Consider the following 19,544-nt stretch of genomic DNA (forward strand, 5'->3'; position numbering starts at 1 on the left):
TGTCAAAGGCAGGAATGACATTTGGAGGCTGCAAGGACTTTCAATTCCAGCCCCACCATCAGGAGCTCCGATCTGCATGTATTTGATGTAACTCTGGCCCTGTGGTGTTGCCGTGCTGTGACAGGGCCACCCCTGTCATCTGCCTCAGAGGGAGCAGTGATGTGGAGGGGTTCACTAGGATGATTCCGGGAATGAAAGGCTTGTCATATGAGGGACATTTGACACTCTTGTCCTGTACTTGTTGGATTTAGAATGGGTGGGATCGCAATGAACCTTTTCAAATGTTGAAAGCCATGGACAGAGTAGATGTAGAATGGTTGTTTTCCATGGTGGGAGAGTCGAGGACAAGAGGGGCGTCTGCTTAGAACAGAGGTGTGGAGAAATTTCTCCAGCCAGAAGGAAGTGAATCTGTGGAATTTATTGCCACAGGAGGCTGTGGAGGTTGGGTCATTGGGTATATTTAAGGCAGAGATTGGTAGGTTCTTGATTAGTCTGGGTATCAAAGGTTATGGGAGGGAGCTGGGCAGGGGGCTGAGTGGGAAAATGGATCAGCTCATGACGGATCAGCTCATGATTAAATGGTAGGGAAGACTCAATGGGCTGAATGGCCTGTTTCTGTTCCTAGGTCTTGTGGTCTGATGGGTTCAAGAGAGAGGGCCAGCGAGGGTGGCTCATCCATGTCAAAGGAGCAGTGGAGGAGAAGAGATTCTTCACAGGTGATTGATCCCACAGATACCCACAGCTTGCAGGAGAGCTTGTAGTTGGTTCCCCTGTGGCAAGTTCTTGGACAGGAGTATGGATTCATCAGCCAGTGCCAAGGACTGCCATCATCACCAGCTGGGAGATGGGCTGAAGGGCTTATTTCTGTGCTGTACGATCTGTGACAGGTTTCCGGAGTATCGAAGCTGAGGAGCGACCTGATGGAGGTTTATAAACTGATGAGATAGGGTAGGCAGTCAGCGACTTCTCCCCACCCTCCCCTTTCCAGAATGTAAAGTCACACAAGACAGGACGTAGGTTTAATGTGAGAAGGGGAAACATTTAAAGGAAATGTATGGAGCAAGTTATTCTCCCCTGCAGAGAGTGGTGGGTCCCTGGGAGTGGGACAGGGTTATGGGAAGCAGATACCATCGTGGTGTTTAAGATGCATTGAGACAGATACCAGGATAGGCAGGGTGCGCAGGGATATGGACCGTGTACAGGGAGGTGGGCTGGAGGACCTGTGCTATATGGTCCCATGTTCCGTGTCAATCCAAAAAAAGTGTTTGTCTATTCGTGTGGGCTTTATGTACTGCTACTAGTGTTGGTGAGGGCACTGTTACTTTAAGAAGCTGTGATGGCTGGTTAGTTTGGCAACATAGAACATTCTAGCACAGTAAAGGCCTTTCAGCCCACGATGTTGTGCTACCCTATGTCAACCTACTCTCGCGTAGAATTGAGTACAATTACGAGACCCACTGTACCCCGCTGAACTGAACCATGTAAACCGGAGGATGCATTGCCACCTGTGTTGCCCAAGTAGTGAGGTAGGTCGTTTCCCAGCAGACATACCCGAGTCCTTCCTGGCTGAGGCAGAATCGAGAGACTTCTCATCTGTTTTGGGAACAGATACTGGTCAAACTGGTATTCAAGTCACACAGAAATGTTAGCATTAACACCAGCTGCTAGATCACACAACTCCTCCCATCTCCCCCTCCAACTGCTCTGCCACACATCATGGTGATCTCCTTCATCTTCTCCTCTCAAACAGGGCATGTTAACCAAAGCCTCTTCTGGCCAATTCAAACCAACGCTCACAGGAGATGGGAATATCGCTCTCCATTTTAATGCTGCCAGGGCTGTAACCAGCAGAGTCTCAGAGAGAAATCTTTTTGTTGTTGGAGAATCGTAGAAAATAGCAGCAGGAAAAGGCCATTCAGCCCCTTGAGCTTGCTCCATCATTCAACACAATCATGGCTGATCATGGGACCTCAGACCCCTGATCCTGCTTCATCTCCACACCCCTTGGTCCTTAACTCGTCTGGTTACAAAAGGAATTTGTAGCCTCCAAAGTCAATATGAAGCTTGGAACCAGAGCACCTGCTGGTGAAACCATTATATTTCCATCCTCTTTCTTTCCTATTTGTTCTTGAAGGAACTGTGGCTGTTGGCATTGAAGAAATTCTCAAGAACCACTCAGATGGAGGGAGATTCTTTCCCACTGGTCCTGGGGGTTGGGGGGGGAATTGATAAGGGCATTGTGGGAACTGCAGACTCTGCCACAGGTGGGGGGCAGGAAGGCCTAGAAGGGGTGAGAGGACAGTAGGTGTCCTCATTCCATGCACTCTCCTGCTTCACTGAGAAAGGTACTACATTGTCCCATAGTGAACTCATCTGTCTCACGAGAAACCTCCCACCGTTCAAAACACACCAGGGTTGTAGGTCAATTGGGAGGGATGGGATTGTGGGCGGTAAGGGCCTGTTACCGTGCTGAATGTCAAAATTTAAATTTAGCCTGCAGGTCAATGTCTCCGGCACAGACTGGTCACACCATGCCAAAGGACAGCTGGGTTTTCATGGGTGCACCCTTCCTTTGGATATCTCTGGGCCCATCCTTCTCCCAGCCACCAGCCATCTAAGTTTTGAAGTCAAAACCACATTCTGCTGGAGGAACTTAGCAGGCTGAGCAGCATCCATGGAGGGAAAGAGCGGATGGTCAAAGTTTTGGGTTGAAACTGTTTCTTGAGTCTGGGGAAATGTAACAGAGAAGCCAGTGTAACGAGGACAATGTGAGAGGGATGGGACAGGGTCCCAGTGCAGTATCTCACACTGGTGAATATTTTAATCTCTTCTCTTCCCCACCTCCCCCCATAAACTCTGGCAGCAGTTTCACCACATGGACTGCAGTGGCTCACTGCTACCATCCTGAGGCCAGTCAGGGATATTGAGAAAAGCCCAGATCAGAATCAGGATTTATTTTCATGAACAAGTCATGAAATTCAGTGTTTTGGGGCAGCGTCACAGAGCAAACATTCATATTATAACCATCTTACATTACTATAAAAAATAAAAATACCAGTGCACGAAAAGTGAGGCCATGTCTTTGGTTCATTGATTATTCATGAATCTGAGGACAGAGGAGAAGAAGCTGTCCTTGTGCTCCTGTACCCTTTCCCTGATGGTAGCAGAGTGAAGAGGGCCTGGCCTGGGTGGTGGGGTCTTTGAGGGTAGAGGCTGCTTTTTTAAGACCCCACCTCATGCTGATGTTCTTGATGGAGTGAAGTCTGTGTCAGTGATGTCACAGGCCAAGTTCACAACCCTCTGGAGTTTATTCTTGTCCTGAGAGTTGGCGCCTCCACACCAGACAGTGATGCCACCAGCTGGAATGCTCTCCACGGTCCACTGGTAGAAGTTTCCGAGAGTCTTCGATGACATTCCGAAGTGCCTCTGACACCTTACAAAGAGGAAGAATCCACTTTGCCCTCCACAACTGCCCCATTCTATACGATCATGGCAGATCCACACCAACCTCCTCTTCTGCACCATTCCTTATTACCTCCAATTTTTTCATCTTTCGAATAGTGATCTGTCTCCAGCTCAAATACATGCAGTGATCTGGCCTACATCTCTGCTGGAGGAAGAGATTATCTCCCATGGGTAGGAGAGTCCAAAATGAGAGGGTTTAGCTTGAAGGTGAGGTGGAGAAAGGTTTAAAGGGGAACTGAGTGACAGAGAGTAGTGGGTCTGTGGAACGAGCTGCTTGTATGTTTAAAAGGACAGATTCTTGGATAGAAAAGTTTAGAGGGAGATGGGTCAAATGTAGGCCAATTGAACTAGCTCAGCATGGATGAGTGGGGCTGAAGAGCCTGTTTCTGTGCTGTATACCCTCTAGGTGAGATCACCTACAACCATATGAAACAGGGCCACAGGTTGAAGGCCTACTTCTGCACCTAATTTGTTAGGTCTTTGCATTCTTGTCACTGATAATGCAGTCCAGCAAGGAGCCAGCATGGATTTGAAGGGCTGAACAGCCTCTTTCTCTGCTGTTATTGGCACGATTGGCTCAGTCTGCCCCAAGACTCCCATCATGCTGTTCGTGGCCTGTCCCTGCCCCTTTCCCTCACGCACCCAGTACCTCTCCACTCCTTCACTGAGTGTCTCGATGCACCCTAAAGTTTCCTCCCTTTGACAATACCAGCGCCGATCCATTGCAAGCAAACTGCCCACTGCTACGATGGGCACAGGTGCCAAGGTGGAGGGCTCGACAAGTTAACACAGGTTGGCCGAAGCTTCTACAGTTTCAGAGGATTTATCTCCCCAGAGATAAATTGAACAGGGAAAAAGGCAACCTTTGTTCCACTGGTCAATCTCTCATTCGATTGGAAGATCCCCTCAGTCGATCCATCGTAACCCAACTGGATCCTTCACTTGTCTAGTTCCATAATGAGAATGAGCAGGAAAAATATTACTCACCCTGGGTTTCATTGGATGGCTGAGGACTAAGGGTTTCTTCTGCTCAAAGAAAGAATTATCAATAGGGGAAAAACATCAGTTCAAATGCTACTGTCTTAAAATTTACTTTTAAATTGCCCCTCTTTGGTGTTACCAATAATAAGCTCTTGTCTAAGCATCTGGCTGGGGGAGGTCACTGGGAGCTCTGCCAACACATGGGTTAAATGAATTAAAAGAGGTGGCAGAATCACAGACCACAGCAACGAGGAAGTGTACAGGAGGGAGATAGATCAGCTCGTTGAATGGTGTAACCACAACAGCAACCTTGCACTCAACATTAGAAAAACCAAGGAATTGATCATGGATTTCTGGAGGGAGAAAGAGGAGAACACAAACCAGTCCTCATCGAGGGGTCAGCAGTGGAGAGGGTCAAGAACTTTAAATTCCTGGGGTCAACATCTCTGAAGAACCATTCTGCGGCCTTCCTGTCAATGCAATTACGAAGAAGGCTCGCCAGAGGCTGTACTTCATTAGGAGTTTGAGGAGATTTGGTACGTCACCAAAAACTCTTGTAAATTTCTACAGGTGTATCGTGGAGAGTATTCTGACTGGTTGCATCACTGCCTTGTATGGACAGGACAGGAACAGGCTACAGAGAGTTCTGAACTCAGCCAGTGCTTTCAGTCTTCATTCCATCGAGGACATCTACAAGAGGGGGGTGTCTCAGGAAAGCAGCCTCTATCCTCAAGGACCCCTATCATCCAGGCCATGCCCTCTTCATCTCTGGTAGAGATGCCAACACAAGCTCTCTGAGTGCTGTGTTGAGTAGATCAGACCACATCATTATATTAATTAAATTTGACCTGGAGCGAGACCACTCAGCACAAAAACAGCTTCTTCCCTTCCACCAACAGAGTTCTGAACAATGAACTAGACACTATCCCATTTTTTCTCTTTTTTTAAAAATTTACGGAATTATAATTTAAAGTAATCTTGCACCTTGTTCTGTACAACATTGCTGCCGCAAAACAACACATTTTGTGACATGTTCATGACAATAAACCTATTCTGAAAACGTGAACATTACACAACACACACACAGACGTGCAACATAAAAAAGAGAAGGCCATTGTAAACAGTGTGGTGCATCATACAGGGGTGGCTGAGTCATATGTGAACCTTGGTGGTTAAATGAATGGTCATTAATTCTTAAATTTAATTTAGACGTACAGCACGGTAACAGGTCCTTAAGACCCACGAGCCCGTGCTGCACAATTACACCCAATTAACCTACAACCCCCAGTACATTTTGAATGGTGGGAAGAAACTGGAGATCCCGGGGAAAACTCGCAGACACGGGAGAATGTACAAACTCCTCGCAGACAGCCCAGGATTCAAACCCCAATCCCGATTATTGGTGCTGTAACCACGTTGCGCTAACCGGTAGGCCAACTGTGTCACCCTTCACAGGAAATATTCCGATTGAAGATTGGTACAACTGTGTCACCCTTCACAGCAAATATTCCGATTGAAGATTGGTACAACTGTGTCACCCTTCACAGCAAATATTCCGATTGAAGATTGGTACAACTGTGTCACCCTTCACAGGAAATATTCCGATTGAAGATTGGTACAACTGTGTCACCCTTCACAGGAAATATTCCGATTGAAGATTGGTACTGCCTCAATTGATTATTCCTACTGCAAAGCAGGAGAATAGCTCATCAGTGAATATTTTGTGCTAACCTTTGATCCAGAAACCCCATTGTTCCCCTGATTTGAAATATCCCTGGGCTGTTCTGGCACTCAGTCTGTGGTCTGTGATCAGCATTAGTGCATTCTCCTCCACACTAGTGGAATAGAGCGGGGGAATGCACAAGGACTTTTTCCCAGTGTAGGGGAATAGGTGAGCGGGGAGATTTAGGGGTGACTTTTGTTTATGCAGAGAGGGTGGGTGGAGGGAGTGTGGAACGGGCTACCGGAGGAGGTAGATGAGGTAGGTACTATTGCAATGTCTAAGAAACTTTTATACAGATACATGGAAAGGATGGGTTTAGAGGACATGGGTTAAGGGTGAAAGGGAAAAAGTTTAGGGGGAACTTCTTCACACAGAGAGTGGTGGAACGAGCTGCCAGCTGAGGTGGTGAAAGTGGGCTCAATTTTAATATTTAAGAAGAATTTGGACAGGTACATGGTTAAGAGGAGTTTGGAGGGCTATGGACTGGGTGCAGGTCAGGGGACTAGGAAGAAAAATGGTTTGGCACAGACTAGAAGGGCCAAAGGGCCTGCTTTCTGTGCTGTAATGTTCTATGGAGGGATACAGGCAGAAGGGACTAGCTGGGTGGGACGCCTTTGGTCAGTATGCACAGGTTGGGCTGAAGGGCCTGTTTCCCAAGCTGTAGGACTTTGATGTTGTTACCCTCAACAGGACAGAGCACAATTCCCTTAGGTTCATCCATAGCTAACTGACAAAGGACAATACACTCTTGCTTCACTCTCTTGTCTGAGTGTCACCTTTCGTTAATGATTTACCCAAAATATGTGTACAGCATGGAAATAGGCCATTCAGCCCAGCTCATCCATGCTAATGCCATTGGGTCCATAATCCTCTAATCCATTCCGATCCAAATGTCATAATAGTCCCCACCTCCTCCATATCCACAGCTGCATCTGTGCTCAAGGTGTGTGGAGGTAGAGATGCCAACACAAGCTCTCTGAGTGCTGTGTTGAGTAGATCAGACCACATCATTATATTAATTAAATTTGACCTGGAGCGAGACCACTCAGCCACTCTCACTATTCAATACACTCCTGGTTGATCTGTCCCAAGTCTCGTCTCCTCTTCAATGCCAGTTCCTCACTCCCTGATCTTAGAAAAATTCTCTTTGTTTAAATTCTCCCAGTGACCCAGCCTCACGAGGTACGAATTCCTCCCCTTTACGACCACCCCCTAATCTGTTGCCCTAGCGCTGCCAAGTGATCCAACACACAGGCGTCTGACCTAATTATAAACATGCTATGTGTCCGGGCATGACTGTGAGCAGGGGAAACCTAATCTCCCATACCATGACACTAAATACACTGTGGCCTTGGTCCATTGTGTCAAACCAGACCATGTTACCCATTTGTCCTGTCAAAGTACAGCTGCAGTCCAGAGAGAGTCTCGACACTGATGCAACTGGTCAAGCTGCTAATGCCCTCCCCCCACCCCTACCTCTCTGGGCAAGAAGAAAGAGGGAAAAGTTCAATAAAAATTTGTTCATCTCCTTTCTAATCAATGGGCCCATTTGTAGCCTGACATCTAATCTCAACAGCTGCATTCAGTTCCAGCCACCTTGATTGAAGTTCATTGAAGGGGTGACATGGTTGGCTTAGTGGTTAGAGCAACACTGTTACAGCGTCAACGGCCAGGGTTCGAATCCCGCGCTGTCTATAAGGAGCTTGTACGTTCTCCCCATGTCTGCGTGGGTTTCCTGTGGGGGCTCTGGTTTCCTCCCACCCTTCAAAAACGTACAGGGGTTAATTGGATGTAATTGGGCGGCACGGGCTTGTGGGCCAGAAGGGTCTGTTACTGTACTGTATGTCTACATTTAAATCTTAAATTACAGAGAAAGGATGCAGAAGCTACAGAGAAGGTGCAGAGGAGATTTACCAGGATGTTGGGGAATGTGTCTTATGAGACAAGTTTAGCAGAGCTGGGGCTTTTCTCTTTGGAGCGTAGAAGGATGAGAGGAGTCTTGATTGAGGTCTACACGATTATGAGAGGCGTAGTTATAGTGGACAGTCTGTGTGTGTTTCCCAGAGAAGGATCAGCAAACACCAGAGGACATGTGTAAAAGTGAATGGAAGGATGTTTAGGGGAGACGTCAGGGGTAATTTTATTTTTAAACACAGAGTAGTGGGTGACTGGAATGCATTGCCAAGGGTGGTGGTGGAGGCTGGTACAATAGGGACATTTAAAAGACTCTTTGACACATAGATGGAAGAAAAATAGTGGGTAATGAGGGAGGGAACATTTAGTCTTTGAGTTTATACAAGAACATGAGCAGGAGTCGGCCATCCAGCCCATTGAGCCTGCTCTACCATTCAGTGTGATCATGGCTGATCTGATCATCGACTCAACTTCACCTTCCTGCCTTTTCCCCATATCCCTTCATTCCTTTTAGGTTGCCACAACATTGTGGGCCGAAGGGGCTGTACTGTGCTGTAATGTTCTGTGTTAAATACTGCCAGTGACGTTGCCCAGATCCTATCCAAAAACAGTCTCTCATACTTTAGGCCAGAAACCACCTCTTCCATCACTTTGTCCTCAGGAAGAGGGTGCCTTGTCTCAGGATCTACAATGTAGAAACCTTGGCATGGGAATGGGTAGGCTTCACCGCTTTAATTATCCATCCTTCTCTGTTACATTTGGCCAGCTCATTCTTTCAAGCAATTAATCAGTCCTAAAGACATTTGGATCAAGAGTTCTTCAAACCTGTAATGAAATAAATAAACCCTTTATTTCATTTCAATGTTATCGAGGGTCAGACCCAGCAAATAACGGGTTCAATCTGGTAGAATTTATTTATCCAGAGATGAATAAATATAATTCAGTCTTAGAATAAGTTTCTCACATTCACTTCCACAGTAATGCAGAGTTAGTCGCCCCACAGTTAATCCACGGAGTCAGGGATTGTAACTGGTCACACAGTGTCTAACCTCCTGCTTGTGATGGTGGTGTAACCTTTGTTTGATCCTCATCGGCCTCAGCAACAGGACCGTGTTCTGACTGGCCTTGGAGAGCTAACATGATACAAAGTACACATGGACACATAGCCTACATACGTAGACATGTATGTGCACCGACTCACATGCACAGATAAATGCACACACTCTCCCCCCCCCACCCCACCCCAAACAGGCAGAATAGATGACAGCTGTGATACAAATTATCCCTCAGTCTCCAAACCATGCACTGAGTGGTGGGGGAGCTGATTAGCACTGAGATCTGTCTGCCAGGGAGATCAGCCTACTGAGGCCCCTGTGTCACACGCTGGTAGAACTGACCACGCTGCAGAAAAGTGGACCCAAGTGAGTGGGGTACAACGAACAATGAACAGAGATGCTTTAGCATCCCACTAACTAATATTTCACTCGCTGATGATTTAATGCAGCGAGGTTGCAGGCAGAGGGTAGTTGGGCGAAGCAATTAGCTCAAGTATTAATGTGCTCCAGAGCCATGGGGTCTTAACCCGGCTGAGCTGCAGTGGTTGCCGAGAGCTCACTGGAGTCTGACTGTACTCTTGCTGCATCTCCTTTACATGCAGGTGACAAGCAAAGCAAAAGCCTCATTCCTGGTGCCCCCAGACAACACAGGACCTCAATAAACTCTGCCTTGGAGAGTCTGGGTTCTTTGGATGAAAGCCCAAGAGTTTGGCTCCATTTCAGCAGTTCTGGATGGTGAAGCAACCTTGTGGAGTGAGTACAAATCCCGGAACGTAGGGTCTGGCCATCCAAACTTCAGCTTCGACCGCAGGTTGGCAAAAAGCATCGCTAAATCAGCTAACTCCAGATCCCAACAAGGATCATCTACCTCAAGGTGCACAAGTTTCAATGGGAGCTGATCTTACCCGTACTCTTCACCGCAAAGGAATATGCTCTATACGGCTATTTGGGGCATTTCCACGTTCATGGTTTTCTGAGGACAGACACCTCATTGGATAAAACATTCTTGCTCAGCTACAGCTGGGAAATTGTGCTGTAACTCGCAGGAAGTGTGGTCTGGTACATGGGGGGAAGGGCGCCCCCATCCAAGTGAAAGACCCAAACAACATTGTGCCTCATTGACCAATGAGATTGGAGGGTGGAACAACAGCAGAGAAGGAAATGTTCGATTTCAGAAAGAAAACAACATCAAAGTTACACTGTGGTGGGAGGGGGGGTTGGGGGGATGCGGGAGAGAGAGAGAGAGAGAGTGACAGGGATATGGACAGACAGAGACAGAGAGAGCAACACCTCAGACCTTTCTCCATTAAGTGTTTTTCTACTTTCCTCCCAGATGTTACACGACACCAAATCAGAAGATAGATCAACAGAGAAACACAAAATTTGGTTCTGGAGTCCTGGGCAAACAGTGAGAGGCTGGAGACACTCAGCAAGTCAGACAGGGTTCATGGGGGAGGGGGGGGTGGTCAGCCAACATTTCGCTCATGACCCCTATTCCTCCAGCATCTCACTGCCTGCAGAAGGTAGACGAGTCCACAGACCTTGCATTAACCTGTGTGATAATAGAAATAACTGGAGCAGGGTGCAGCACTCGGAGCAGGTAATGATTTCCACAGTGTGAAACGTTGGACGAGGGCTGTGAGATATGAAGACAGTTTAGTGGACCCGTCCAAAATAACCAAAAAAACCCCCAGCATCATCGGGAGCTGGAGGGGACTCCTGTTAGTAGAACAGATGAGAAATCCCGTTAGTCAAACAGTGGCAGGAAACACGAGTGTCTGTAGATGCTGTGATTATAGTAAAAACACAGAAATTCTGCAGAAACTCAGTCGATCTTGCAGTGTCCACAGGAGATAAAGATATTTTACCGATGTTTCAGGCCTGTGCCCTTCTGAAAATATTTACCTGTTGTTTTGAGCCTCAGGGTTGAAACGTCGGGTATATATCTTCAGAAGGGCTCAGGCCCAAAATGTTGGTTATTTATCTTTACCTCCCGTGGGAACTGTGAGACTGGCTGAGTTTCTCCAGCATTTCTGTGTCAAACAGTGGTACACAGCTGGGTGTCCTGACCCACTGTGACTCTTCCACCAAGGGTTAATAGGATGTGGGTGTACCATCACAACAGGGTCCACTTACCTGCCGGGCTTGCTGGAACATCCACTTCCTGTTCTGAAAATAAATTGGTCACCACTGTGATTATTTTATTACAAAACCAATTTCTTTGGAACAGCAGGCGTGGACAATATGTTTGTAAAGTCAGTGAATCTCTCCCCGCCTGTTTTCACTGACAGTATCTAGGAGTTAATTTTACTGAGAATGCTCTATTCTAGCTTGGAGCTTTTGACCTCCTTTGGCGTCTTTTTAAATTAATTACGCTTAAATCACAACCTAAGATGATAAAAAGCCGAGATGGTTAAATTTTGGCTCAGTACAGGCCCTTTCTGCTCAATTACACTCATTGCAGGCAATCCTGAACACCGAGGCTACTTCCCATCGCACCTACTTTTGACCCCTAGAACCTTCAGTTCTTTTCCCGAGAGGAAACTCAGTGGGTCAGGCAGTGTCCGTGGAGGGATGGGGGAGGCAAGAGAGCAATTGGAAGCTACTCCCAATGGAGGTCGCTCATCGCACTGAGTTCCTCTAGCCAGTCGTTTTTGATTGTTATCATTTCACTCACCAGCTGGTTTTGCGGGCGCACCTGGCGTGGCGGGCACACCTGGCGTGGCGGGCGCAGCCGGCGTGGCGGGCGCAGCCGGCGTGGCGGGCGCAGCCGGCGTGGCGGGCGCAGCCGGCGTGGCGGGCGCAGCCGGCGTGGCGGGCGCAGCCGGCGTGGCGGGCGCAGCCGGCGTGGCGGGCGCAGCCGGCGTGGCGGGCGCAGCCGGCGTGGCGGGCGCAGCCGGCGTGGCGGGCGCAGCCGGCGTTGCTTGACTGTCCGAAGCTCCTTTTCCATCTGCAAAGAGCATCAAAGACATCACACCCATTGGTTTCTCCACTGTCAAAACAAACTCACAGTAAATCAGAGGTCAATCCACAGGACTGTAAGAGGGGCAGAGAGGATCACGGGAGTCTCCCCTATCCCCATCGACGTGATCTACCAGGACTGTTGTCTGAAGAGGCTGTGCAAATCAGCGAGGACCCCTTCCACCCTGTACACAGCAGCTTTCAGCTGCTCCCATCAGGAAAGAAATACAGATGGATCAGAGCCAGCACCACCAGGCTGAGGATCAGCTTCTTCCCACAATTGAAGGAAACAATAATGGAACAGACTCGATGGGCCTGATGGCCTGCTTCTGCTTCTTTAACTTGGAAATAACTATACAAGATAGATCATAAATATTCACAGTAATCCTAGAGCAAAAAGGTGACTTTGGAATAGTGTAGATAGGCCTCGTGGTGTCCGAGCAGGTCCCTGATTTGTGTACTAAAGGGAGGTTAAAGAGCCTGATCACTGTTGGAGAGAAACTGTCCTTGAACCTAGAGGGTCAGCTCTTCAGGCTTCAATACTTTCTGCCTGAAGGTGGCAGTGAGAGAGGGAGTGACCAGGGTGGTGGGGGGTCCTTTATAATGATTTTCAGGTACAAGTGCTGCTGACAACATCGGTAAACTGATCCCACCAAGATTCACATGTCTGTCCATGGCCTCATGTTCCTCCAATTTATGGATGGGACAGTACCACACTTGATTTTCTGTCTGGGCCCTCTTCAGCCAGATGGAAATAAGCAGGGAATTCTCCCGTGTCAGCGAACCTGCTCTCTGTTCTCCCTCCCTTCCCTTTCCCCTTGTCTTCTTTCCCTCAGCTCCCCATCCCATTCCCTCTCCATTCATAGAGCCATCCCCCCTTTCCCTGTTTGCTGCTGTGTCCTCCCTCCATTCTCCACCTATTACTTCCTGCCTGTGGGACCATGTTCCTCCCCCTTACCTTTTTATTCGGACGCCTGCCGACTTTTTTCCAAACTGTGATGAAGGGCTCAAGCCCGAAACGCCAGTTCTGTATCTTTACCTTTGCAACATGAAGGACAGTGTATGACCTGTTGAGTTTCTCCAGCGTTGAGTTTTTACATCAATCACAGTTTAATTCAGTGTGGTTCTTGGCACTAGCTGTGGGATGAAGGTCGGCGCCCTTTCACAGTGGGGCCGATTAAACATTAAATCATTGCGGCACATTCTTACAAAACCTCCCTGCTGTTTTTATTTAAATGGAGATGCTTTCCCTTCAAGACCATTCTAGCTTATTGACCACATGGGAAAAGATTAAATCCTCAATGCTCCTGACCTGATCCCAGTGCTCTGCGTGTCCCAGTTGCCCTGTAAGTCAAGACCAGCCGACAGGTTGTTGGAGCTTTTAGTGGCCTGTTTACTTTGACACGTTCTAGTAGGTGATGACAAGACTAACGCGAAAGATGATGGCAATGCTCTCATGATGAGTGCCCTCTCCTTTGAGACCATAAGGCTCCAACAAGCTGGTTGCAAGAATAGAAATACATTGCCCAGAACCTCATCTGACATTGAATAATTGCGGATTGAATTTCCAGGGAACTGGAACATAAGCAAAGGATCAATATTAATGAGACAGGAGGTTTATCCGAAAGCCAACTGAGCCTGAGGAAGGGTCAAGTACTGAAGCTCAGCATCCCACAAACTGCTCATTTAAATTGGAAAAGATGACACTCAGAAGAAGGTTCTGGTGTTCTCCCTCACCCAGGGGAACAGGGTGAGACCTGAGTTTGGAAAAAAGGTTCAGTTCTTGTCAAGTTTGTTGTCTTTTGATTGTACGAGTACATCCAACAGCGTTCTCTGGTCCTCGGTGCAAAACACACAGACACACACCCGGACTTAACACACAGACAAACGATACACATGCAGGACAAGTATTTCATCCATACAAATAAATAGTTTTGTGAATACGAAAGTCTCGGGGGGGGGGGGGGGGTCAGTGTGACCCGTTCCTTTGGTCGTTCAGCATCCTCCCTGCCCGTGGGAAGAAGCTGTTCCTCGGCCTGGTGGTGCTGGCTCTGATATTCCTGTATCTCTTCCCCGATGAGAGCAGCTGTAAGATGCTGTTTGCGGAGTGGAAGGGTCCTCAACGATTTTCTGTTCCCTCTTCAGACACAATTACGATCGATCACATTAATGGCGGGGGAAGGAAGACTCCAGTGATCCTCTCTGCTACTCTTATGGTCCTGTGGATTGACCTCCGATCCATTTCTCTGTAGTAACTGTACTACACCGTGATGCAGCGGCTAGGACACTCTAGGTAGAGCTCCATAGTAGGTTGATATAATAGTGCTGGTACCTTTGCCCACTTCTTGCTGTTACATTCATGTGATATGTTCACAAGGCTAAAACGTACCTGAAGATCGATTGGGTGCAATTGGATGGCACAGGCCTGTAGGCCGAAATGACCCATTACTGTGCTGTATATATGTCTGGTGAGAGTTGGAGGCAATATGTGTTCCTGGAGGCTTGAGGTGGGACTACATGGGAGGGATGTGATTGGGGAACAGACTGACCTGGGACATAGAAGCATGCTTGGAGTGAGGTGAGGGGGGAACAGTGAAGCTCGGTAATTGTCAGTGACGGAAGGATGACGAGGGGCACTGGCAACAGAGGAACTGTCTATGCTGAGACGGAGTGAGCCAACATCTGAAGGTCATGGATTTAAAACCATTGACTAGACATGACAGGGGATGCAAGGAGACCTGTGAGCGTCTTCTCTCCGAGATAAGTCAGGATCAGAAGTGAATTCCACAGTTCATTTTGAGATTGAGTTGAGCAAGTGCTGGTGGTCAGGGAGTTCACAGAAGCCACAGACAAAAACAGGCATTCCCGGGCTAACCACAACTGCTCCTTCAAAAAGCTAGTGCAGACATGATGGGCAGAACAACCTCTTGCATCCTGCTGGCTTTTGAGTTTCTGCATTGACTTACAGGCCGCAGGAAGAGCACAAACACAATTATGGCCAACCTAAATATGTGGATAAAAGGAATAGAATGATGGGACATTCCATTGAGATTCCACTTGGCAATATCTGAACGAGCCTTTCAATTGCAACTGATTTACGGCCCTTGATTGATGGCCTGGTAGCCATCATTTATCCTGCACAGGTCTCCAATGAGGAACTTGTAATTCATTAACATGCATCCCCCACCTTGAACGTTGTGGCAGAATGTCACCCAGAGCAAGCAGGTAGTAGTGGAGGAGAGCCCTGTCCATGCCTTGCTGACAAATATAGAACACACATTGCTGCATTTGTTCTGAGATATCACTCTCCCTCAGGCGTGATAACTTTACATCAACCCCGAACAAACCCCTGGCCAATTCCACTGTATTGTCTCGAAACAGGAAAGTCTGCTGTCACTGTGATTGTAGTAAAAACACACCAAAATGTTGGAGGATCTCGGCCCGTCTCTTAGTGTCCAAAGGAGACAAAGGTATATTACTGATGTTTTGGGCCGAGCCCTTCCTCAAGGAAAGAATGAACAAGAAACAGGAAATCTCGGAATAGAGACAGAGTCGGCTGGGGGAGGAGTCCAGACCAACAACAGGTGTTAAGTGGATATGATAAGGGGAGAGGTGAGAATTGATCATTTCTGTGTGAAAGGAAATAGATATGTTGTTGTTTTTTTTTATATATACACACAGCCGCTGCAATCTAGGAAATTATTCCCAATTTCCCAGAACACAGTCTGTGTAAAAAGATCAGAACGAGAATAAGGACTCATTCCCATTCCGACATTTTACTTCCTCGACCCCAAGTTATTTTCACGGATCACCTACAGTCTAAACTGAATTACAGGTGATCCGTGAACAACGGGCTAATGAATAGGACGACCAGCCTCCTTAAACACCCCCCTTCAGGCCTTCTGTCTGCACTCACAGAGTGATACCGATATTTGGAGTTTTTCATTCCTGTGTGAGAGGCCACTTCCAGAAGGTAGGGAGACACTTCAGAACAGAAAATACACACAATCTGTATGTAAAACAACATAGGAGAAGAGAGAAACGAAGCTGGGAGAAGGCGACGGGGAACAAGTTGGGGGGGGGGGGGGCGGGGGGGGAGTGGTTTAACCAAAGCCAGAGAAGTTGATATCAATGCCATCTGGTTGGAGGAGGCCCAGATGGAAGGTGAGGTGTTGCTCCTCCAATTTGTGGCAGTCTCAGTCTGGCCATGCATGAGACCATGGACAGACAGGCCAGCAAGGAACTGGGACAGGGGATTGAAATAGGTGGTCACTGGGTGTAGCGTGTCGAATGACTCAAAGACTTGTTGACTCAAACCAAGGCTATTATTAACAAAAGACTGGAGCATAGTACATCGAGGTCAACCAGTCCAGACTGACCTGGGTCTGGTGAGGAGGAGCTCTTTATGACCTGCCAGTAGGTGTGGCTACGGCTCTCAGCCAATCATTATAATGATATGCAAATATATACAAATCTATCCAGTGGTGATAGGATCCCTTACTATCAGACTGGGAGAAATGAATTGTCTCAACAAACCACCTTAGAGCTGGTGAGTTCAACAAGGAGGATTCTAAAATACTGTTTAAAAAAAGAGGTACCAGTAATTTGTTTTGGACATCAGGCGTACCATCATCTTTGGAACTCTCTTCCAAAAGAGACCGAATCTTCAAAGCAGAAAATAAATTATTCTTGTTAAGCAAGTGGGCGCAAGTTTACTGGGGGTTTGTTGGCAGGCGGAGGTGGGGAGGTCAGCCCTGGTCTCACAGAATGGGAGAGTGAGCTGTAAAAGTACAGAAAAGATTTACAAGGATGTTACTGGGACTCGAGTGCTTTAAAACAGCCTGTTAATGGAGCCGACGATTTTATTAAAATTATGCGACCTCGGGGTCCGGGCCCAAGGTGGCAAAAAAAAAAAGCAGGGCCTGTGGATGGCAGCAGCCTCGAGGGGTTGCAGACTCCAGGGAAGCAGAGGATTGGTACAGAAAATGGGGAGACCACTCCCCGTTTGAGAAGGAAAAGCAGAGGAGACCACCCATGGGATGGTGACCACAGCGGCGGACTAGTGAAGGGTTCTGCAGCTGAAGAACAGGCTGTGGGCTGTTGGAGACTCGAGGCGAGGAACTTGCACAAGCTGAGGGCTGCAGGCAACTGCGGTCATGGGATTCACACCAGGCTGCGGACTGCTGGAAACTGGCTGAACGGGTACCAGGTTTCAGAACCAGGATGCGAGAGGGGGCCGAAGGGTCCCTGACCATGTCAGAGGTTTGGATCTGGAGCTCGGGCTGCCGATGATTTGGACTGGACTCTTTGTGGCTGCAGGGGCGGGAGGCAAATCCACAGACACTCGGTGACTTGGGGGGGCTCTTTTCCTTCTCTTTTTCAGACTGTAAGGAGCCTCAGCCAATTTCTGCCGATGGTGAATCTGTCTGCACTATGGCATTCGAAAGCAAATTCCATGTAATATTACACGGCAACAAAGGATTCGTGAACCATCTGGAGTTGGAAGAGAGTTTGGGGAACTGAGACTTTCTCCCTGATGTGTAGGAGGCTGATAGAGGGATCGTTTAGAGACTTACAAAATTATAAGGGGCACAGATAAGGTGCATATATTTGCATATCTTTATCCCCCAAGTAGATGAAAAAACCAAGGAGAAATTGATTTAAGGTGAGAGGAGAGATTTAAGGGAGAACTTGAGGGGCATCTTCTTCACTTAGAGGGTGGTGGGTAAGTGGAACGAGCTGCCTGAGGAAGTAGTGGAGGTGGAGACAGTTGTCATGGTCAAAGGCCATTTGCACAGGTAGGAAAGGTTTGGAGGGATATGGGCTGAATGAGATGACCTTTGTTGGTATGGACAAGTTGGGCTGAAGAGCCTGTTTCTGTGCTGGAGAACTCAATGACTTAATGGCAGAATGATCTATTCCTGCACCTAATTCCTCCATTTGTATCTCTGAAGGAGGGATGAGGCGGATTACAGAGAGAATTCCATGCCTTAGACAGCTGAGGGCACAGCTGCCAATAACAGAGTGATTATATTTTGTGGGTGGACACGAGGCAGGAACTGGAGAGCAGCATTTTAGTTATTTCTACCAGGCAGGACATGGGGTGGGATGGAGATTGGAGTAGCAGTCTCTGTTATACTGGAGTGGAGTGCTCACCCAGGCCAGGCCACACCAACACAAAGTACAACATGGTGGGCTGAAGGGACAGCACTGCTGGATCCCTTCCAACAGTAACACCACCACCTACAGGTGTCCCCCCCTCCACAGGTAACACCACTACCTGCTGGATCCCCCTTCCCCCACAGATAACACCACCACCTCTTGGATTCCCCCCCCCACAGTAACACCACCACCTACAGGTTCCCCTCCCTCCACCATAGGACAGATCCCAAACCAGCCAACCCGACCACAGCGGAGAACAAGGGCAACAGGAGCAGGACGCACCACATCTGCTGGATTCCCCCTCCCCCCACAGTTACACCACCACCTACAGGTTTCCCCTCCTCCACAGGTAACACCACCACCTGCTGGATCCCTTTTAACGGTAACACCACCACCTGCTGGATCCCCCTTCCCCCACAGATAACACCACCACCTGTTGGTCCCCCCCCCCCCCCCCACCACCACAGGTAACGTCACCACCTGCTGGATCCCCTTTCCCCCACAATAATACCTCCACAATCAGGTTCCACCCCCCACACAGGTGACACCACCACCTACAGGTTCCCCCCCCCCCACAGGTAACACCACCACCTGCTGGATCCCTTCCAACAGTAACACCACCACCTACAGGTGTCCCCCCCCCACAGGTAACACCACTACCTGCTGGATCCCCCTTCCCCCACAGATAACACCACCACCTCTTGGATTCCCCCCCCACAGTAACACCACCACCTACAGGTTCCCCTCCCTCCACCATAGGTAACACCGCCACCTGCTGGGTCCCCTTTCCCCCACAGTCTCGTAAATACTGCTATTACATGTGCATCCACCACTATTCCAGATACCCACCACTCTGTGTAAAGTATTGCCCCCCCCGCCCCCCCCCCATCTCCCTTAAACTTCCTCAACCTCACCTTAAGCACAAGTTCTTTCGTGTGTGATGCTTGTACCCTGGGGAAAAGGCTCTGACTGTCCATCCTATTGAAACCATAGTTTTATGACCCTCTATCTTCCTTCAGCCTCTGTTGCTCCAGAGAAAACAGCCCAGGTTTATCCAACCTCTCCCCACAGCTCATACCCTCGAAACATGGCGACATCCTGGTAAACCTCTTCTGTCCCCTCTCCAAAGCCCTCAGTACCTTCCTGTAATGCGGTGACCAGAACTGCATAGGTTATGTCATGTGACATCACAGCTTTGTATCAATAAGCATCTCACATGTGATCAATAGTGATCAGGCTGCGAGCAAAAATCTAAATGCTGCTGAAAACCCGAGATAAAAACA

General features: G+C 48.3%; 1 protein-coding gene across 4 annotated transcripts in view; it reads right to left on the reverse strand.

Moving 5' to 3' along the window:
• The window catches only part of mybpc1 (myosin binding protein C1), a 101,064-nt gene that overhangs the window by 64,307 nt on the left and 17,213 nt on the right, over positions 1-19,544 (reverse strand). For 3 of the 4 annotated variants that reach the window (XM_069904429.1, XM_069904428.1, XM_069904430.1), the window contains exon 3: positions 1,552-1,593. In XM_069904429.1, coding sequence (XP_069760530.1) covers positions 1,552-1,593 — 42 coding nt within the window. Of the gene's footprint in view, positions 1-1,551; positions 1,594-3,508; positions 3,528-11,904; positions 12,089-19,544 lie in introns of all 4 variants that reach the window. The other variant, XM_069904431.1, reaches the window with a different exon arrangement.

Source organism: Narcine bancroftii, chromosome 11 (assembly GCF_036971445.1).
Source record: "Narcine bancroftii isolate sNarBan1 chromosome 11, sNarBan1.hap1, whole genome shotgun sequence".
In the NCBI taxonomy this organism is placed as follows: Eukaryota; Metazoa; Chordata; class Chondrichthyes; order Torpediniformes; family Narcinidae; genus Narcine; species Narcine bancroftii.